The sequence below is a fragment of the Manihot esculenta genome, chromosome 10, assembly GCF_001659605.2.
Source record: "Manihot esculenta cultivar AM560-2 chromosome 10, M.esculenta_v8, whole genome shotgun sequence".
In the NCBI taxonomy this organism is placed as follows: domain Eukaryota; kingdom Viridiplantae; phylum Streptophyta; class Magnoliopsida; order Malpighiales; family Euphorbiaceae; genus Manihot; species Manihot esculenta.
Genome location: NC_035170.2, coordinates 9,499,224 through 9,522,434, shown reverse-complemented (window position 1 = coordinate 9,522,434; position 23,211 = coordinate 9,499,224). Strand labels below are relative to the sequence as shown.

The 23,211-nt window shown below is 33.7% G+C and overlaps 1 protein-coding gene across 2 annotated transcripts; it reads right to left on the bottom strand.

Annotated features, from left to right (window-relative positions):
• Nucleotides 1–8,604: 8,604 nt before the first annotated feature.
• On the bottom strand, nt 8,605–22,064 carry LOC110624805 (prostaglandin reductase-3). 2 transcript variants are annotated; one of them, XM_021770131.2, is made up of 18 exons: nt 21,792–22,063; nt 21,308–21,481; nt 20,748–20,929; nt 19,885–19,990; nt 19,644–19,720; nt 19,086–19,173; nt 18,568–18,757; nt 17,486–17,612; nt 15,454–15,534; nt 15,177–15,278; nt 14,923–15,018; nt 14,716–14,790; nt 12,891–13,010; nt 11,846–11,974; nt 11,219–11,296; nt 10,514–10,600; nt 9,379–9,465; nt 8,605–8,950 (listed from the first exon to the last, which is right to left on the bottom strand). In XM_021770131.2, the coding sequence occupies exons 1-18, from the start codon at nt 21,844–21,846 to the stop codon at nt 8,900–8,902; spliced, it is 1,905 nt and encodes a 634-aa protein (XP_021625823.1). In that variant the 5' UTR covers nt 21,847–22,063; the 3' UTR covers nt 8,605–8,899. The 2 variants fall into 2 exon arrangements, with proteins under 2 accessions (XP_021625823.1, XP_021625824.1); XM_021770132.2 differs by lacking the exon at nt 11,846–11,974 and having other exon boundaries at nt 21,792–22,064.
• Nucleotides 22,065–23,211: the final 1,147 nt, after the last annotated feature.

Here is a 23,211-nt window from a genome sequence, read left to right as displayed (position 1 = left end):
TCCTCCATTTATAAGTTTCTTATTTACATGAATATCATCTCCTCTTATTTAAAAAAAAATTAAAAAAATTGACGGATCAAATTAAGAAAAAGTAAAAATTCAATATAACTGTTTAATATTTTTAAAATAATTTCTTGGTGGGCTAATACAAAAGTACAAGAGCTATTAATAAAAAAAATAAATTTAATATATATAATAAAAAAAATAAATTTAATATGTATAATTAAAAAATTAGAAAAATGACTAGGGGCAAAGGCCCCGTAGCCGCCCGACATAGATTCTAACCTCTTGACATTTTCCCCTAATTATGCAATCTCTAGATCATACGGGTGAAATAAGAATGTTATCACAACCACAGTAAGCAAGTACGTTAGTGCAGGAATTATAGGGATTTATTGTCCGATCATCTTCCTGAGTTTAGCTCTTTCCTCTGAGGTTTTGCTCTCTTTTCTGCTTTTCCTCTTCTTCCTCCTTTTTTCTTTTCTTTTATTTCTTCCTTTCTCCTTATCTTCTCTTCATCTCATTATGTCTGAAAACTCTCTCAACGTTGACAATCTGATCTCAATGGCTCAACTTCTCCACTGTGAGAAACCAATCTTATCCCTTACTACAAATACTGCTTTTACCTCTCAACCCCAGAAAGCTATCCTGGTAGGAAAAAAGTTTTTCAGGAAGAAGGTATAATGCATCGGTAGTCAAAGCTGCCCTTGCAAAATCATGGACTCTCAGGAAGGACTTCATAGTCACTCCAAAAAGAGAAAACGTCTTTGTGTTCTATTTTGATCACGAGGTGGATGCTCGCTTTGTTATGGGGAATAGGCCATGGTATGTTCAAAATCATCTCATTTCTATTATGGAATGGCCTCCTGACTTGACGCTCGAAGAGCTCAGCTTTGAGACATCTCCCTTCTGGGTCCATGTTAATAGACTACCTCCCAACCAGATCAATAAGGAAAATGCTAAGATAATCGGAGATCACATTGGCTACTTTGAAGAGGTTGATCTTGTGCTGGATGGAGCCATAGGATTACCTCATCTCTTAAGGATACGGGTCCTGATTGACATAAGGAAGCCTTTTTGTACAGGGTTTCACAACAAAAAGGAGAAGGGAGGTTCAACATGGGTTAGTCTTAAATATGAGAAACTTCCAGATCTTTGTTTTGCATGTGGAAGAGTGGGGCACTATAGTCGAAACTGTGATCAGTTTACTGAAGCTCAAATTGTTCCCGAGAGCACGAAGTTAAAGAGCAAGTTTGGTCCCTAGCTAAAAGCTCCATCCTTCAAAAGTCGCTCGTCTGAGTTGAAGCCATCAGAAGAGGAGAAAAATTTCTTTGATCTGAATGTTACTCAATTGTTTATCAACCAGCAGATGAGAAATGGAGGCATAGATCTAGCCCCTCCTACTGGTATTACCAACTGAGCCATAATTCCGGCTCCGGCTGTCCCTCCGGGATTCAACCCACGTGACATCCGAAAGTAGACCCAGAAGTCGACCATTGAGGACATAGCTAATATCCAACAGTCTTTGCATGAAACTGGGTGTATGGACCATACTGGAAAAGCTGACAAATACAACGTTATAGAAAAAGTGACAGCGAAAATTTTACTGCAAGAACTAGGTCAGCAATCCTACGTAAAAGACACAACCCCCAACTTTCCATTCTCTATGCCTTAATCAACTACCTTATCTTTTCCAAGAATGTATGGACTCGATGGGACAGGCCATGTCAATGCTAAGCAGATCTTTGAAGACTTTCCTTTTCTTAACCAATACTTTCAAGTTGCCTTCTGGAATGAGCAATTGGAAAATGAGCAGGTTCTCTCAGTCTCAACTCTACACAAGGCTCTAGATGACAAGACAAGAGGCGAAAGGATGGGAGATAAGCTAAGTTGTGAAAAGCAGAGGGTGGACAATTATGGTCATGATAATGAAAAAACTGGTCCATAACCTACCTCCTTGTGGATGAGAAGGAATTGTGATGCCATGCTTATTCACGTCCCTTCTAGACGCATGGGACCGGAACAATTATTATCATGGGAAGAACTGCTTCAGTTAGCCATGGATTTCTGTAAGAGTATATCAGATGAGAGTAAAAGTGTTAGAGCATGGGTCAAAGAGAAAATAAAGGTGGAAGGGAATCAAAGTGTTAACATGCTGAATGAGGAGAACCTTGGCCAAGGAATAAGAGGTTGGAAATGAAGGGCAAGACTTGCACCGTCAGAGGTGTTCAAATCAGGGAAATGACTCAGAGTACAACTGTTAACTTAGAGCAAAGTGCTATTGGTGAAGGACAAGGAAAGCGAGTTAGAGATGATACCCAATTTCAAAGAAACATCAAGAAAGTCTGTGCGGACGATAAAGAGGAGCTGAAGGTGGGGGAGGCCGGCCTTAATTGGCCCCAAGAGTATCAATGAACCTTTTATCTTGGAACTGTCGGGGTTTGGAGAATCCCCTGACAGTCCATAATCTCCAAGGGATCTGTAGATCTCATTCCCCCCCACCTGATCTTTCTCATGGAAACTAAAAATAAGAGCAGATTTGTGAAAAGAATTCTGAGCAGATGTGGGTTCAATGATATGGTTTTGGTTGAGCCACAGAGAACTTCGGGTGGCCTTGTTTTTGCTTGGGATTCGAACTTTGATGTTAAGCTTGTTAAGATGTCCAGCTTCTTTATGCATTTTGTAATCATGGATGATAATTTGAATATGGAATGAAACTTACTTTTGCTCTATATTAGTAGTGTGGACAGTATTATGAATGATCAACTTGAGTTTCTGGTGCAATATTGTTCCAGTTTGCAGGGCTTGTTTTGTTGTGTTGGTGACTTTAATTTTTTTTTTTAAAAGCAGATGAAAAATGGGGGGAGGTAATTCAAAGCTGGATGGGAAAGTCTTTAAGTTTAGACAGTTCGTTGACAGACTACAGCTCATTGATATTAGTTTTAAAGGCCCTCCCACGACATGGAATAATAGAAGAGAAGGTATCTATAATATTAGGGAGAGACTTGATAGATGTCTTGCAACTCATCAGTGGTTGCTTCATTATCCAACTGCCACTGTCCAAAATCTTGAGGACCTGGGTTTCGACCATAGACCTCTTTGGGTTACTTTCAAGCCTCCATATGCCAAAGCAAAACAATATTTCAAGTTTGATTAGCGATGGGCAGAAAATGAGTCAATTAACAAGATTATTAAGGATGCTTGGATAAGTAATTCCTCGAGAAGGAATCTATTCATAGTAGCCTCTAGCTTGAAAAATGTAAGGCATACTATTGTGGATTGGCACAAGAACCACGGGTGTAACTCAAAAAAGAAAATCAAGCAAATTCAGGAGCATTTGACTAAGCTCAAGAGCAACATGATTAGTTAGGACCCCAATGCGATTAAGAGCCTTGAAAAGGAGCTGATTTCAGAAATAAAGAAAGAGGAAGTTTATTGAGCGCAAAAGTCTAGGCAAATTTGGCTTCATTTGGGTGATCGAAACACTTCCTTTTTTCATGCAAAGACGATCCAAAGAAGGAATCCAAATTACTCAACAGGGCTGAAGGACAGTCAAGGCCAGTGGAAATATGCTTGGAAGATATGCAAAATATTGTTGAGGGGTACTTCAAGAATATTTTCTCTACCTCTAACCCGTCTAATGTACATGCTTTCTCTGCAGGTCTTCCAAGTAGAGTTGATGCTGATCTGAATAGGGATCTCATTCGGCCAGTCACGCAAGATAAGTCTGGAGAGCAGTCTTTGCTATCAACCCCTCAAAAGCACCAGGAGAGGATGGGCTTACTGGTTTTTTCTTCCAAAAATATTAGAATATTATAGGATTTGATATTTGTGATGCTAGCATGAGTTTTTTTGCAGGTAGTGGTATGCTAAAAGGTGTAAATCACACTGTTCTTACTCTGATTCTTAAGGTTAAGCATGTCCAAACCATGAAGGACCTCAGACCTATTAGCCTCTGTTATGTGCTCTATAAGGTTATTTCCAAGATTTTTACTAGTCGACTGCAACCTTATATGAATAGTGTTATAGGTGACGAGCAAAGCGCTTTCATTAGAGGAAGATTAATTTCCGATAACATCCTTTTAAATCTCATTTATGCATAACCTGAAGCAAAAGAGATATGGTAAGAATTTCGGTATAGCCCTCAAGCTAGATGTTAATAAAGCTTATGATTGTGTCAAATGGAGTTATCTCCGCCATATCTTTACCTGTTTGGGCTTCCATGTTACGTGGATTACTTGGATTATGGATTTTGTTACATCCGTTACTTAACTGCAGATTAATGGCCATAGATCCAGTTTTCTTGCCCATCCAGAGGCCTGCGCCAAGGAGATGCTTTATCACCTTACCTCTTTCTTTTTTGTATGGAAGGTCTCTCTCACAGTATTAAGTGTTCATCTATTAGAGGCTTATCCATTTTAAAAAGAGGACCTTCCATAACACACTTGTTTTTTTTGCTAATGATACCATTTTTTTTTCTCTAATGCTTCTATAGGGGATCCTATGGAAATTAACGAAGTTCTCAAGCAGTTTGCGGAAGCAAGTGGGCTATGCATCAACTTTAGCAAGTCTAGTCTTATCTTCAGTTCAAACTCCCCACTACACCTACGTACTAGAATTGCAAATCTTCTGGGGATTGATAGAGTTGACCATCCGGATAAATTTCTAGGCCTCCCATTTTAGATTCCTAGATCCAAACAGCAAACCTTTGCTTTCCTCAAAGATAGAATCTACAGCCAAAAAAAGGGATGGAAAGAGAAATTGCTTTCGAAAGGGGCTAGGAAGTCCTCAACAAGTCTGTGGCAACTGCAATTCCTATTTTTGCTATATCTGTTTTTCGATTACCATCTTCTCTTTGCAGGAATATCAACTCAGCAATTTCAAATTTTTGGTGGGGCCAAAAAAATGAAGAAAATCGCATTCACTGGGTCTCTTGGACAACTCTTTGTGAGCCGAAAACACAAGGAGGAATGGGCTTTAAATCCATGGAGGACTTTGATAAAGCTCTCCTGGCTAAACAAGGATGGCGTGTCATCTCTAATCCGGACTTTCTCGTGTTTTAAAAGCTAAATGTTTTCCTCATTCCTCTTTCTTGCAGGCAGAGGTTGGCCATAATCCTTCTTGGGGCTGGAGGAGTATGCTTTGGGGACGGGACATCTAATAGAAAGGAATTCGTTGGCATGTAGGAGATGGCAGAATGATTCAGTGCAAATATGATTTATGGATACCTAATTCTTTCCCAATTCCACCTAAAATCAAGATTAATCACAATGCTAATATTTGTTGGGTGAGCCAGCTTATTGATCAAAACAGTCGAGATTGGGAAGTTCAAGCCCTCAAAAGTGTGTTTGACAAAGGAAGAGATTCAAAACATTCGACGAATCCCGCTTCCTCTTACCCATGGACATGATAAGCTAGTCTGGCGCTTTGAAAGGCATGGACACTATACAGTTCGATCAGGGTACTACATTGCTAGGCAACTACATCGTTCCTCTTCTAATCATGGTACAGCTGGTTCGGGACCTACATCCCAAGGGAGTTTCTCGAGTTTCTGGAAGAAAGTCTGGTCAATTCATCTACCTCCAAAGTTGTCTATCTTCCTATGGTCAGCTCTTCAAGAAAAGCTTCCCACAAACATGTTAGTACAGAGATGTATCTCATCAGTTTCTAATCTATGCCAGAGTTGTGGAGCTGTTGAATCGCATAGACATCTCTTTTTCGATTGTCCTCGTGCTCGAGCCACCTGGTTTTTGACATCCTTTGGTACCTGTTCTGACCTTATTCAAGGTTCTTCCATGAAGGATTGTTGGAAGGATATGCTACACAGTCTTTCAGCCTTGGATAGTAGTGAGGATCCCAAGCACTAGTTGTCTTTTATCCTTTGGGGCATCTGAAAATGTAGGAACAATGGTGTATTTAATAGTGTCATACAGAGCCCTCAGGAAGTTGTTGAGTCTGCCTCTACCTTATTCCAAGAGTTTCGCGAAAGTTTTAACAACAAATATAATGAGGTTGAAAAAAGGACATTAGCTCAAGTTTCATGGCAAGCTCCACCTTAGAGTTTTTACAAAGCAAATTTTGATGTTGTTGTTTCTACAAAGGATCACAGAGGGGCTATTTTGATAGTGGTACGTAATGACAAGGGGAAGTTATTGGGTGAGTCGACTCATTCAGCAGATATCTAATCCAGTGGTTCTGGAGGCATTAGCTTGTAGGGAGGTTGTGAGTTTGGCTGCTTCTAAAAGATGGCTCAAAATTATCATTGAGGGCGACTGTTTGAATCTTATCAGCTGCCTCAAGGAATCTCAATCTCATTGCCCTATCATCATAGCTACTATTGCCAATGACATCAAGGAACTGGCCAGTTTCTCAGACTCCATTTCTTTCGTTCATAAGGGATGGGAACGAGATGGCACACCTCGTAGCAAGGAGATCCTACATCAGTCTGGGTTCCCAATCTTTGATCCTAGAGCAAGTCTTTGTTTTCTCTAATGTTTGTAGCTGTTGTGCCTTTTAAGTTTGTCTTCGATAAAAAAAAAAAAAGAAAAAGAATGTTATCAGGGAAGATGTGCATGAAATTAAACTTATAGAAACTCAAACCCCATTATATATAATATAAAATCCACCCCAAACCGATCATAATTTAATTTCATTATTTGTAATTGGCCTAAATCCATTTGCTACTATTCGCATATTACCTGAACCTAATTATTTTTTATATTTTTTCAAAAAAAATATTTATATATGAAATATACGTATAGTTAAATATCTAAATTCATAACTCAAATTCAGAATATTAGAAAATCATAGTGATTTTAAAATAATTAAATTAAAAATAATACTAAAATTCAGTTACACGTTAATTTTGTTAAATAAATCATAAAAAATATATAAAGAAAGCTAACCATAAAAAGTTAATTAAACTATAATTAAGATAATATCTAAGACCATAACTTTACGAGTTGTTTTCATATTTATAGCTAAAATTTTTAATTTTAAATAAAAAAGTCTCAATTTTTAAATTTATTATAATTATTATAATTTCTTAAATTAATTTTAATTAAATTTAAATTAATTAATATGAGACACCAAGTATCATTATTTTTACTATAAAAATGAATTAACCAATTTAAATTAAACTTTGATTAAGAATTTAAATATCTAATTACCTAAAATCTCTAAATAAAATATTTTTTAAGTAAGAGAAAATTAAATATTTTAATCATATAATTTAAAAATTTTATATAATTAAGAATTTAAAATATTAATTAAAGTTTAATTTCAGTTAATTAAATGGTTTATGTTATAAAAATAATAACAAATACCATTTCATATAAATTAATTTAAATTTGATTAAAATTAATTTAAAAATTTATTACGATTACAATAAATTTAAAAATTGAAACTCTTTTATTCAAAATTAAAAATTTTTACTATAAATGTAAAAAAAACTGTAAAATTATAAATTTTTTAAGCCAATAAACCTTAAAATAAAAGTAATACATAAATTATAACTCAAGTTTATTATGATAATGATAAAAAAATCTTAATAAATTAACTAAGCGACATGCCCAATAAACAACAAATTAAAAATTTTACCACAAGTTGAAACAAATTTTTGTAACTATAAATTTTAACTAAAATAAATTTAAAAAAATAAGAATTAACTAAATGAGTTAAAATACCCATTATACATTAATTTATTATCCAACTCTATTAGTTAAACCGGATTCGGGCAGCATTTAGAGTGTTTAAACCTAAACTCGCAGGTATAATTTTTTTTTTTAAATTCAACCCACAGAAAACTATTTTAAAACTATGCAAACTCGTTTTAATAAGATTTAGGTGAGACCATTCGCAAAAACCTACCTGACTACCATCCTGTTATGAATATGCTTAAATATTGAGAATTCGCAAAACCCATCTGTCTGAGAATTTGGGACCTTTCCTCAACTTTCATTTCTAATATTTGCTATTCTCTTCTGGTCCCTTGATATAGCCTTTATTCACCACTGGATTCGACTATGGGAGTTAGAAATTGAGCCTACAAACCATTGTATGCTAAAGGCATTGTAGTTTGATGGTTAAGGGGCATCATACTTGAACCTAAGTGTTTTGGGACTTCCCTCTCTTAAATATAATATAATTTTATCCGTCATACGAACTTTAAATGCTACAATGCATGGTCAATATTTTTTTACTTTTAAAAAAAGCATTGCATTATAATTAGATCCGTGACTGGTGTGGTTAAGTCCAAACTGCTCTCCAGATTACTCAGAACAAGTTAAAGTTTGGAATCTAAGTCCTCTATTGGGGTAGCTTGAACGTCGATGGCGAGGTCATCAAGGCCCAGATTCGGGATACTGCTGACCAAGACAGGTTTGTGTTATCTCTTACATAAATTGAGTTCAATGACATACTGAATTTACTAGAAATCAACCATTGAGTAATTGTCTAAAACCTAGTAGTTTTGCATGAGCACAAGCATCTCAAATGTATCCAGTGGTGCTTAACCATGAATGCATTTTGAAGTTCACTTGATCAGATAGTCCCCTTAAAATCTTTCCTGTCATGCATGCATTATGCAGAGAATATAAATAGTAGTTTTTGTGGTGAAGTTAAAGCTAAATTAAAGAGAAAGCTCAGAATTTGTACAACAAATCTTCCAGTGTTCACTCTCTGTTTATTTATTCATGTTTTCTTTTATGCATTTGACTTTGATTTTAATTATACTTCTCACGATTGTCTTTCTGCTTGGATTGATTTTTGAGGTCTCTGACAAGCTTCATCAGAGGAGATGCAAATGAAGATAGAGATGAATCTTCTTGTCAAAGTGCATCAAATTTATTTGTTAGCTAACTAGGAATTATTCTCACAAAGGTGATTCACTAACAGATTCTCACAGTTTTGCCACTTGTTCGCTGAAGGTTGGATCAATGCAAACAACCACCTGTAAAATTTATACCATGTTAACTTTGACCTTTCTGAAAGAATTAAAAAAAAATCCAAACGTTTGTGTCAATTGCAATTTTAATCCAAACATTTCAAATTTGGACTAATTATCTAAACCTTTAATTTTGAAGTAATTTCATCCAATTTTGAATTAACTTTAGAAGAAATTGGTTATTGTTTGTTAGATTTTGTGAAATAAGATCCAGAAGTGTCTTAACAAGCATCCAAACGTACTATCAATTGGTCAATTGATTTTTAATTTTGAATGACTTCAAAATCGAATGGTTTGGATAATTGGTTAAAAGATGAAAAGTCCGAATAAATCGCAAATTGGTGCAAACATTTGGATTTATTTAATCCAATTAACCAAGAACTGATAGATGTGCATAAGATATATGAACTGCACCACAAAACAGAGATGCATACCTTGCCAACACTTTTACCGGAATGAAGATACTCGACAGCATCTGCAACAGCACGGACGCCAACAAATCTTTTTGGATCTATGGAAATCTGTACAATTGAATATGAGTAGTTAAATCTGATCAGTGTATGTCAAGATTACTGCTGATTGTTGTGCATGAGATAATATGTAATCAACATTAGCATTGAAAAAAGAACTAAATCATGGGGAGAACCAAAGTTTTATGATAGGAAAATGGCTTTGCTTAATTTCATATTTGAAGCGAACCAGAAACATCTCCCTCCACCTTTGCTTGCTTTAGCAAATAAATAACCAAGCATCAGCGGCATGCCCCACACAACAAAGCTTATGATGGATTAAAATAAGGATACATGCTCATGTTGTGAATTAGTATTGACTCTTAGACTAATATATACTTCATATATAATGAGCTCTTCAAAGTTTGAGCAGAAAAGAATTTCTAGGAGAGAGACCGTATAAGGTAATTCAATGGTAGAGTTTGTGAAAATTGTCTTCCTATACCATTGCAAAGGTATTGAAATCAAAAGGAAAATTTTTTATAAAGTTTTTCCTAGGAAATGACTTCAGTGGTTCACCCTCTAATTTGTCAGTGTAACTTTTGCTATCAAAATTAATATGAAACTTTGTTAAACTTTAATGCAGAAACTGAGTCTATAATTTCTCAAGTCTAGGAAATTCCATTGCCAATGGCACCAACACTGATATGGACTGCATAAGCACCAAAATAGGTCTTAAATTTTAACATTAAATAACACAAGACTTGAGAATTTAACCATTGTTCATCTTTAGGATCACATCATGTATCTTTTATTCAAGGTTTGCTTGATAAATATTCATTATCAGGTTGGCAGAAGGTCAGCATGAGCCCTAGGCCCTTGAAATGAAAATCATGTTTGAATTTATAGTCTTCAGCCAAAAAAAGGAAGAAGAAGAAGAAGAAAATGACACTGCAATATGCATTACATTATTATTTTTCACTCTTGGGTCAAGAATAAAAGGTGACACTATAATCACAACATTTTAACTTTTCACATAAACTTCTGGATATGCACTAGATGCAACCTCTGAATTTTTTATGACAAAAGTGCATGGCCCAGAACAAGATGAAAGAATCACCTTAAGCTTTCCTGTAGAGAAAAGATCAAATAGTCTGTCCAGATGCTGCTGCCATAAGTGACCATATTGAATTAAGAAAAAACCAGCCTGCACACCATTGGAATTTTTGAACTACTTGATCAGCAAAAGAGGGAAAGGCCAACACCAAATGCTTCATCCAGTACACATTGTAATGCTATATTCAGTTCTTCTATCAGTTTCTCTTATGGCTAAATGGTCATAATAGCCATTGAACTGTAGGCAAACCAAGAAATAATATTTCTCCCCAAAAGCTCTTGAAAGACAAACACGTTTCAATTTTTTTTTTTTAATTTACAAAAATGTGTCTGAAACATTTGAGCCTATTTTGGTTGGTTACAATTTCGGACATGTTTCAGAAACATAGCAATGTAGTTAAGCTAATGCTTATGTTCTTCATAGCAATAAACAAAACCATTTCCAAAATGTACAAATGTGGATAAAATAATGATATCCACTCCCAACAAAAAGAGAAGAGAGATGGCCGCAGGGAGGGGGGGGGGGGGGAAGAGAGAGAGAAGGGGCAACAAGGAAACCCATAATCTACAAGGTCAATGACACTGGAAGAAAAAGATAGAAGTACCAAAACAATATCAACAGTCTAAATATAATGGATACTCTAGCTTACAAGAGTAATACGAGGGCAATGTACAAGGAAAGCACATCCGTAGTCTAAAAGATACATACCACTGTCTGGCTTTTCGCTAAAATCTTCTCACAGAGTCCAGTATAATTTGATGGCATCCATCCATGTTCTCCTTGATACTGGAAAAGAATACAAAGCCAGGTACACCAATTCCAAGAGTGTAAACTCATACGTGCTTTACAATTCATAGGAATGCTTGAAGAAAAATGCCCACATAAATAGTGAAAGCTAAGCTATAATTTCATGTTGATCAGTAAAAAGGGCCAAAATCCAGCCCATAACCAATGTACCAAACCATATTTCAGTTTGTTTTGGTCATCTCTTGTAAGGTTTGGCTCATTTTTGTCTTCTATTAGGTTTGATTAGATTGAACCAAACCAAAATAACTCTAGTTAATCATAACTTCATTATTCAATTTTCAACAAGGATGTGTATTATTATGTTGACCCCTTCATTTGCATATAAAATCTAAATTATACATATTTGTTTGTCAACTTCCAAACAAACATTATAATGCATTACACAACATAAAAACATTAGTTTTCTCACACAAAGGAAATGTCAAAATGGTATATGATCTTATGAAGATGCAAGGAAACCTAAAAGTTTGAAGAGCAAATACTCAAACAAATGCCAACCATTTAGGAGGAATATGAAGGAAAAACAACCTGTGATATCATTCCAATCACAATAAGTCGTCCATGGACTGCTAAAGCATTCAAACACAAGTCAAACATGTCACCACCAACAGATTCATAGATGATATCAACACCTTTCGGAAATTCCTTCTTTAGGACCTGTTTGAATTGAAAGTTTTAAGTATTCCATAAACCTCTACGCTTAAAGTAGAAAGAACAAAGAAGACTTTGATAAAAGAAAAGAATGGAGAAGGAAATGTATAGATCACATCCCACAGTCCCTTATGCGAGTTTGATCTTACATAGCTACTAAAATAGGTGTCTTTCATATGTTTGATATTACCAAATCCCTTTTACTTGATTTTACACAATTTAGAACTCTATAATAGCTTTATTCTAGATTCATTCAAGTGGATAGAGACATCTAAGAAATAGATTACTTAATATTGCATTATAAGACTATTATCTGAAGGGAATGACACTCATGCTCTAAGGGTTTTTTATATGTGAATTATACAGGCGCTAAAGAAATTTGCTTTTATGCGTCCACACTACTTAGTTCTAGTCATGGCTGCAGTTCAGTCCAGCCCGAAACCAGTGGTTCTGGTTTGACGTTCAGGGGATCCTAGGACTGGATCACAAGGTCCCCTAGGTTCTAGTTAAATCCACTTTTGATCAATCCAATGGTTGAAAATTTTTTTTTTTCAGAACTTTCAAATTTGGTTTTGACTCGGCCACTTCCAGTCCAGTTTAAGGCCAATTTGTTCAATCTGGATTTGACTAATTTGGTTCCGGATTGGAGTGGATCAATTCCAATTCCGACCATTCCCTTGGTCACATCTACTTGGATCCACACAGAATAGAAAAGCTAACCAATAAATACTTGATTGTTATATAAGTTGAGACATGGGAATTTAGATAAATCTAATTAAGTTATAGGTCAAGTTTTGAGCTAGCAATTCTCGTGAACCAAAACTCAATTGGTACCCTTTTTACACATTATAACATGAAAGAAAAAAAAAAAAAAAAAAACACACTAAATGGAAGATGAAATGTTTGAATTGTAGGCACATACAGTTTTGATATTTTCAACTTTGTAATCTATAACTCGGTCAACTCCCAATTCTTTCAAGAGCATTGCCTTTTCCTTGCCTCCGCATGTTGCAACTACTTTATTTCCTGCCAACTTTGCAAGCTGCATTGGACGATTCAAAATATATACTGCTTACAACGTGAAAATGGAAAAGGGGAAAAATTTTAAGACAAGAGTAAGCAAGAAACTCGTAGCAAAAATAACTGCAAACTGATAGCAAAGAATTCAACACCAAGATATAAGAATCCATGTTGCTAAAAGGAAACTAAAAAGAAAAAACAGAAAAAAGATCTCTTATTTTTAATCTGGGAATGCCCCCTATCTTGCTTAACTTCCCATCTAGCCATAAAAAGGTATTGAAAGCTCTGAATTTGATTCCCAAATGGTGCATGTTCAGGTGCAATAGGTTATCATACTAAATTTAAGTTAGGCATGTACTGATAATAGTTCGCAAGCATGCAAGTACTATTCATTCTTATATTTATTTGCATTTATATATATTTATATAAACCTTCACATAAGAAAGGCGTCTTCACCAAGATAAATGATACTATCAGTAGGCCATAATTAGAAAAAATGATATGCAAGTATATAGGGGAAATTCCATATGATCATGTAAAGCAATAGGTATACTATATAGAAGAAAGGACATTTGCTTTGGTTGCCAGACACTTAGCAAGTAATTCTAAATTCAGAGAATACAATTACATTGCAACTTTGCAACTAATTTTGTTGAGACCTTTAGTATAAAAACACAACTAGATTTGGATATCCATATTCACAGTAACCATAGAAAGCAATAAAAATAAAGTAATGGAGTATTTAATAATAGATTTAAATATTAATTTATTTTATATATGAAAATTAAAAACATATAAAGATTTGAAAATATTATGAACTGCATGCTTTTGCAAGAGATCAAGTACAAACAGAAAGGAGAAAACTATCAATATATATCTATTATAATCTAATCGAGTTAGAAAAATTTCTAAAACTGTGCATGAAACCATATTCAACTTCAGGTACAACCTCATATATAACACTTCCCCTTAAATTGGTTTATAAGCAAAAGTTTCGAGATGCATCTGCATAACATCTCCTTAAGGCCTCTAAAGTTGAAATTGGGAACTTATCCATCCATATTGACGCCTGAACATCATGCAAACTTTACAAATCAATATCCTGATATTTTCATCAAGCAACATGTTTTACTATTTTATTGCTTATGTTGTATCAGTTAATGTGTCATCATTTCCACTTACTATTGCAATTTGACTCATGGATTTTCTAACTGACAATTCAATTCCTTTGATAATCACCCTAAGTATTTCAAACACAGCAGCAGTACAAAATCTCAGCTTGCACTGATCAAGAAACAATGAGTTAGAATAATTAGCAAAATTAAAATGTTGTATAACTTAAATCATTCAACTTTGGCATGAATCTAAAGCTGTATATAATTGTATGCTTGTTATATTTACTTCATTTAACTAGATGATAACACACAATCCTTACAATTCTAATACTGGTTTATCTTTAATCATAATTACTATTATGGCTTGTGGATATTCTCTAATTTTAAATTTGCAAATAAATTACATCTATTTAGATTATTACTACATGAAAAAGAAAAAAGATTTGTATACCAAACTGAAAAGTATTTATATAATAATGACTAATAATATTTTTAAATAAATGAGATGAATGTGTTAAGGCGCAACCTGCCATAAGAATAGGTACATATGACAGCAGTAATGAAGTTAAACAAATAGTACAATCATTTATCAAAGGACTACTGAAAGCTCACCTGCACAGCAAATTGCCCAGTCCCTCCTGCAGCAGCAGTGACAAGAACTACTTTTCCGGATTCCATCTGTCCAGCCTAAAGTTCCACGCAAGAAGAATGTCATCAGAAAAAGAAACAAAATGTAATGTTCAGATGAAGGGTTTAAGTTAAAAAATTACGAGCATATATAGCTAAACTTGGAGATTTAGCACATGCATTAAGCACAACCTTCTCTAGAGCAATTGACGCTGTTAATCCTGATGTAAGCATGGCAACAACTTCAGGATCTGGTCTTGGCACAGGAAGAATATGTTTTGCAGGAACCTGAATCATATAAATCATCCTTTGTTCATAAAATCAATGGTTGTCTTAAATTTCACATAAAGTAGAAGGTCAAACTGAGAAAAGAAAAGGATGACATGGACAAAGAATCAACTCTTGATAGTCATTAAAAAGATCATATTAAATTTTCAAGAATATACCACTGTGAATTCAGCATAACTCCCAAAAGTCATAATCGCAGCAGGAGTGCCAACTTTCAAGTCCCGAACAGATTTCCCCAAAGCTGCAACTATTCCCACTGCCTGGAAGGGAGGATTTTTTTTTTTTTCAAAAAAGGGAGAAAACTTTAAAGAGAAGAAATGATCACTCACTAGACATCTAAAGAAGCATTAATTTTATTTTCTATGATTACCAAACCCATGACAAACCAGAGAATGTCAACATGATCAAACTGTATATTTATAATGTTTTGTGCACCTCAAAACCAGCATCAAATGGAAGGCGGGAACCAACATCTTTGTTGTTGCCAGTAAAATAACGTCCTGAGCTAAAGTTTACCTGATTACAAGTTCATAGCAAGTCATTGTCAAAAAAAAATACGAGCAGATAAATGTCTATAAATACAGAGTTAGAGAAATCATATATGCGTGTGAATCACATAATTTACACCAAAAGGAGAAAAAAGCCTTGGCATGGTTATGCATGATAACAGTGAAAACAAAGATGGAACTTGATGTGAAACTTCCTTTCCCCAAAATTCTCCCTCCTTTGCAATTTGTTTTACAAACAGCCTCTCTTTTCTGCCAATTAACTGTCTCTCTAATCAAAACTTTACTTAACAGACAGAAATTTCAAATGGTTTAACATAGCTGGATGATGCAGGATCTTCTAAAGATTTTAGGACTACTTATTTTAGGAAGACAAATAGGAAGTAATACATCACTGGGTAGTTCAGAATTCGATCAATTTTATGTGGGTTTTCATGTACAATACTCGACTCTTATAAGAATCCTAAACACCCAAACATAACCCAATCTCCACAGCTCTAGTTGAAATCCAATTAGAAAATTTAAAGTGAGGCAGGGGGATCAACAAAATAGGTAAGAGACAAATGCTTAGAGCATCAGAAGTTTGGACTGGATTCTCTGGCAGTTCTTAACTCTTTCCTCAAACAATCTACAAGCTGGACAGAAATCAATTATGCTGAAGACATTAACTAAGTAGGTCAAATCCTTAATATCGGTTGTAACCAAAGTATGATGAAATACAGAATAACCCAAACTACAGATGTGCGTGTTTGTGTATAAATAAGCCAGTGTTGTTAAAGGTGCCATGAGGAGCCAGGCGAGGTGAGGCACATTTTTGTTTTAATTTTAAAGGGTTTTAAAATTAAAACCCTTACAGCCTGAGTCCCGATCCTTCTCCAAACAGCAGTAGCTAGCCGACCGACTCCCAATTCCGACAAAAGCACTAGAGAACAGGTATGTCTCCTCTCCTCTGTACTCCTCTTTGTTCTTCTTCCTTCTCCTCCCTTCCTCTACACTATCCATACCTGACCGACATTCTCCTTCTTCTTCTCCTCCCTTCCTTCCCTCTCATTATTCTCCTCTCCAGTCTCCACATCATTGTCTTCACACTCCACTCTCCAGCCGATCTAAACAGAATGGGTGTTGTGAATCTTGTGATGAAGCATGAATCTTAATGTTTATTTAGAAATTAATTAGAAACGGTGTTGTTGATTTATGATTTGTTGTTCATTACTTCATTTATTTGTGAGAATTTTTGTTTATTTATTAAGAAATTAAAATGGGTGTTTTTTATTTGAGATTTGTAGCTCATTTATTTGTGAGAAATTAAAAGTAAATTATTGTTTATTTATTTATAAATTAGAATGGGCCATGGGTGTTATTGATTAATATTTTATTTTATATTTGAAATCTTGATAAGTATTGAGTAATAGACTAAGCTAGTAGTTCTATTCAATTGTCTTATTTTATATTTTATTAATAATGCTTCATTATATATTTGTTGTTTATATTATTCTAAATATGTAAAAATTTTATCTTTTGTCGCCTTTTTCAAAAAGACGCCGACTCGCCTCTCGCCTAAGGCGAAAGAAGACCTTATCGTCTTAGTGTCGCCTTTCGCCTTGATAACACTGAAATAAGCACTGTTTCCTAGTTAACAAATATAAAGCTGAAACAAACTAGTGTGACAAACAAAAGAACACAGCATTAGCTGAATAACTCATTTTCGCCGAACACTAAAGCACCAATGACAAGATCAGCTACTCGTGGAAGTACAAAGTTAAGAGAAGAAAAAACCATGTTAAAATGCATTACTGCTAGAGGCAATTGACCATACAGTAAATTAACTAGTTAATTCTTCTCTGCATAACCAATCAGGAATTCTGAACTTAGATTTTGCTCAACATAGCTAAGAGCAGAATAAGGTGTAGAGAGGAAAACATGTTAAAAGGAATTGCTGTTAGTGTTATTAGAGAGCTTACATCACTAGCATTTACACCGGCATAAACGACTTTCACAAGAACTTGATGTGGTTCAATGGGTAATTGCAGGGGTGTTCTTACAATGCTGGTAGCATTGCGGAAATTGTGACTCAATGCATGAACAACTCTGAAAAGAAAAATCCAACATGTATTAGTAAGAAACGTACAGAAACAATAATGAATATCAAATTTAGAAGAGTTGCGTGCATGACTTCAACGAGATAGGATATGATAAATTCAAGCAGTTAACCTAAAGGGCATGAGGCCAATATAACAAATTTGTCAAAATTATAAGATAAAACCTTCCAGCAACAAAGTAACAGTTTATATTCTACCAAAACCACTATATGAAAATAAACAAAAATTTATTATAATTTTTGCTTCAGTTTTCAGCGCGCTACTTTAAAATAACAGTTCGCTTCTAACAAGATGAATGTTTTCTATTACAAATTGAAATCAGTTCTGCCCCTACAATTAAACCAATTCGAATATATATAATTTTTACTTAAAGAAATGAGGTAATGATTAAGAGTTGGTTTTATATTCAAAAGAAGTGGTGTGGAATTTACTGATTGCCATTTACCATCTGATTCTAACATAAACTCAAACCAACCAAACCAAACCATGCATATTGCTAAATAGTAGACATGGCGTTCAATTCTTGCAGAGAACCAAGTGGCCCAAGCATTTTATATGCAGAAAGCAACTAAATATTTCTTAGTCTTCCCACACACCCCTCAATTTCCTTCCCTAGCCTCCTCATTAATTTCACATTCACTTTAAAGATGGTAAACTGTTGGAAAATGAGAATACAATCTGCCCAAGCAACTTCATACATTAGATAAGAAAACCAAAATAAAGATTGATAACATTGCTCTTATTGAGAGAAAGACAAGATTCAGATGAAATAGATAGACTATGCTTTAAGGAGAGCTTCAACTGCAAGGACAGAGGAACTTCTAGGATGTGATTGGTGCGGCTATTTTTGATGAATGGAAATATTAATGTTCAACTACTTTTATTTATGTATAATGAACAAAAATCTCCATAGGAAATAAATAAGTTTAAACAAATTTTCTCACATCTTTTCAAAGCTTTGAGGGAGTTGTAGATTAGTTGGGGCTTTAAAAGCAACTCTTCTCCTGGAAGCTGAAGAACGCACCAAGTATTTAGCTTCTTCTGATGGAGTGGGCCAATACTCCATACCTCTGCGATTTGTTATCCACAAGCAAGAGCCAGCTTTACTCTCATCAGTAATGAGCTCAAATGCACCTACAAATGTACAAATGTGCAAAGATAATGGAATTCTGAAATTTGTTTGAGGGAAGCCATAGGAAATAATAATAACAATAATAATGATAATAATAAAGGAGGCTTCATTGATAGCATGTGTCGATAAAAAATCATTTTATATGGCGAGGGGTATCCTCTAGAAGGAAGACATGATCAAAGAACTTTAGGAACAAGCAATACGCATCCAAGGAAATCAGGAATTTAAAATAAATTAAAGTCCAAGGAGAAATCACGCCCAGGAAAATATCATAAAATTTTCTGGACTTGGAATCATTTGGGTGCAGGAAAGGCTTGCCATAAAGTTTACCTTTGATTACCATTTCCATAGCAACAAAGCCTCCCGTCATATCAATAAATTTATCACTGACTTTTGATGCCAACTCAGTTTTAACAAACTGCATCCAATGTGTAAGGCAAATGAAATAGCAAATACAGGCCCCACATATATGATTGTAACTGAAAATTGGAACTTTTTAGTCATTGTTGATTCAAAGATCATGAAAAAAAATAATAATAAAAGATAAAGACAGAAAAAGAAAGATTCAGTAGGAATAAAATCAATTTCAGAGAAATTGACAGTGCTAGCATAAAGGAACATAAATTTTATATTTTATATCAGTGCTATGCCAAGAACAATAATGGAAACTAGCTTATGACATACATGTTAATTGGATTTCCTTCAAAAACTTTAGGTAGATAACACAAATTGTAGCATTATTAACAGAATCTTAAGCTAGCATATGATAGATTTAAACTCTAAATTCACTTACCAGATTATTCAGGAATTTTGTTTACAGTGATGAAAGTCATAATATGAGGTGAGAAAATAACTTGTAGAAATCCACAGAATGCCTTATAGGCTTACCTCAGGACAAAGCACATTAATACGAATACCTTGACGTTTGTATGGAACAAGTGATCTAGTAAACATAACAACACCACCTGAGGAAATTTAGAAATAATAATGTAAACATTCAAGGAGGTTTACTTTGGATGAGAATTCATGTTCCATGCATTCTGAGTATATTCTGAGCATGCATGAAATATAGACAATCAGAAAAGAACATTTGAAAGAAATCAACAATAAGAGACACAGAGCGGCACACCTTTAGAGGCAGAGTAGATGGGGTCATTATACATAGGATAAAGACCTGAAGCAGACCCAAGATTTATAATGACTCCAGGCTTTTGTGCGGCTTTCATAGCTTGTATCTGTTCAGGAATTGTCGAACCTTGTAACTTAACAGAAGCTTGTGCTCAATAAATAGGAAAGCAAAAATACATCTGCAGGAATGTCTATTCCCAGCCAGCTTTCAACCCCAGTTTTATCTTCCTTTCTTTATTTCTAAATTTAAAATGGAAATATCTCTACTAAAATGTTGATCCTACTTCTAATATGTGATGCACTTGACTTGTGCAGAGTAATTTCAAGATGGCCCTCCAGGGTGGGTGCACGTAGGACCTTAAACACTGAACAACACTGACATTGATAACCATTATACTGCAGTAGTAATCTCAAGTTTCTCTGTTAAATATTAAGAATGCTACCAATACTAGCAATTCTATATCCCCAAAGACAGTGGCCAGTAGAAGAAGTTTTAAGAAAAACGAAAAAAGAAAAAAAGAAGCTAAGTTTGAACAACACTGACATTGATAACCATTATACTGCAGTAGTAATCTCAAGTTTCTCTGTTAAATATTAAGAATGCTACCAATACTAGCAATTCTATATCCCCAAAGACAACGGCCAGTAGAAGAAGTTTTTAGAAAAAAAAAAAAAAAAAAAAAAAAGAAGCAAAGTTTTGAAGTTCTGAAATAAATAGAATGCAGGATAGAAGTTTCTTAAGAGTATATATAAAGGTCAGATTCTAACTTGGCAACAGTAAACTCCCCAATACTGTAATATAATTATTTTTCCAGCAGCCTGAGTAAGACTATTTCAAGGAAAGAAATCCACATTTGAGCATACCGCAAGCTTAGTGCAATCAATTACTGCCACCAGATTCACATTAACACCATGCCTCCATGAACGAGTACCATCAGTTTGATCTTCATAGAATGGTATAGAAGTATTTATACCAGCATTGTTGATACAGATATCCAATCCTCCATATGTTGCAACATGCTTCTCAAAAGCAGCAGCTAAATCTCCTGTTCATAGCAGAAAAATAACTACAGAGAGATACCATCTTGTTCCTAAGCATTTATTATTGCTTAAATGAGGAAAGACAAGTTAATCATAACAGAATTTATGCATTTCACAAATCAGGAAAATGATATGAAAGAAAGTTATGTTAAATCGCTTCTTTGTAAAACTGTGTAATATTCCTCAGACCCCTTTGTATAACATTTCAATATTAAAGCCAATAGTAAAGTTATGCTTTACTAGACTAACTTTCTACTGATTTGATAGAATGAGGAGTCTTATAAAGCATCAAGCTTAAAGCCAAAGCTAGCTTCCATAAATGAAGCTGAAAACACAAACAACGAAACAAGAACAATTTTCTATAATTACTCGTAAAAACTTACTTGAGTTTGTGACATCGCATCTGATAAACAGTGCAGTTGGGAATTCCAATTTGGTATGGAATTTGAGATTCTCTTTCTCAATAAGAGCTGCAACTTCCTTCCCTTTTTCTTCTGAGAAATCAACAACTGTCACATATACTCCCTTCGCTCCCAAAGCTAAACTAAGCGCTTTCCCTACATTGAAAACCGCCACACCGTAAAATATAACCAAGTAAACAATTTAACTTCACCCGTGTGCAGAGATTTTAATCTTAACTTAAACCCTACGAACTCACTCCGCTATTATTTAACCTCACATAATAAAAAAATTTCCCAATTGAAAGGGAGAATCCATCATCATGGACAAATTCAGAGAATTTCAACATCATTAACATATTAAAGAACAGCAACTTTTCATCAAACGAGGGTCTCACTTATCATTCATTAGCAGAAGCAGCTGATTTTGCAAATATCAAAAAGAAAGTTAAAGCGTATAAACTTGTACCGATCCCAGAGGCTCCACCAGTGATGAAAGCTGATAAACCAGGCTTGATCTCCATAGAAATGGCGTTTTCTTGGATTCTCAGCAGTGATGTTAATGAGAGAAGATTAACCAACACAGATATAGCCTTGGAGGTGAGAGAAGATTAACCAACACATGGAAAGATCATTCTGAGCATCCAAGAAAACGCCATTTAATAATTGTATTATTGAGATATTGCCTTATTTGTCTGCATCTCAAATTCGTTCCCAGCATTGTTGCGATTATACAATGGGAAAAAGGCCAAATGTCCTTACGCAAATAAAATTCCTTTTTAAAGAAATATTAAAATAATATTTCTAATCCACTTTATTTTTTTTTCTTAATGTAATATTTTTTTTAATTATATTTATTTTAAAAATATTATAAGAAATTTTTTAAAAATAAATTAAATTAAATAGAATTATAATAGTTAATTTATAAATTATTATAGTGAAAAATAAATAAATAATAATTATGAAATAATAAAGAAAGGATAGTATTTTTTTAATAATAAAATACAATTTTTTATAGATAATTCTCAAAAGTTTTTCAATCAAATAAGAGCCTGAAATCTAAGAACTCTAATGGGTTCTGTTACTGTGTTTTTAATTTTATTTTAATTTTTTAATTAAATTTAATAATAATTTTATTATTTAAAAATTAAAGAAAATAACATTTTAAGATTAAAAATAATATTTTATTATGTTAAAACTAATATCAACTTAAATAAAAATTTTATATTTATTTTGCCAAAAATCTTTAAAATGAATTTATTTAAACTTTTAAGAGATTTATTTTATACTTTTCTTCATAAATAAAACATATATATATTTTTTTATAAAAAAAAATGCCATATAAAACCAATTAAATAACAGAATCAACCTAATTAAAACAAGTTTTTTTAACTCTATTTAAACAAGGTTAAAACAATTTTGGCTCAACTTTTTTTTTTTTTTTTTTTGAAATGGTTGGCTCAACTTTTTATAAGTTGCTGAAATTAATATTTGATTTTTATTTTCTTAAATTCAATTAAAATATTTTTATAATTTATAAAATCAAACTCTTTAAAATTAAATTTTAATTGAGTTAAAAAATAAAAATAAATAAATAATATAAATAAATTATAAAGATGTAATAACAATTCATCCCATAAATTTAATGTCTACAAAACAAACTATGAATACATAAGAAAATTAATTTTTATTATAATAAAACTCAAAAATTAAGCCTCAAACAATTGCATTTAAAGTAACTTTCGTTTTTATATCAATTTGAAGTAGTCATATTCTTTACGCTTAAAAAACAGATTTCAGCGACGGAAATTTCGATAGTTCAAAATCTATCACTATAGTTAGTGATGGATTTCGACAAACTGTTACTTAAAATCTCATCGCTACAATAT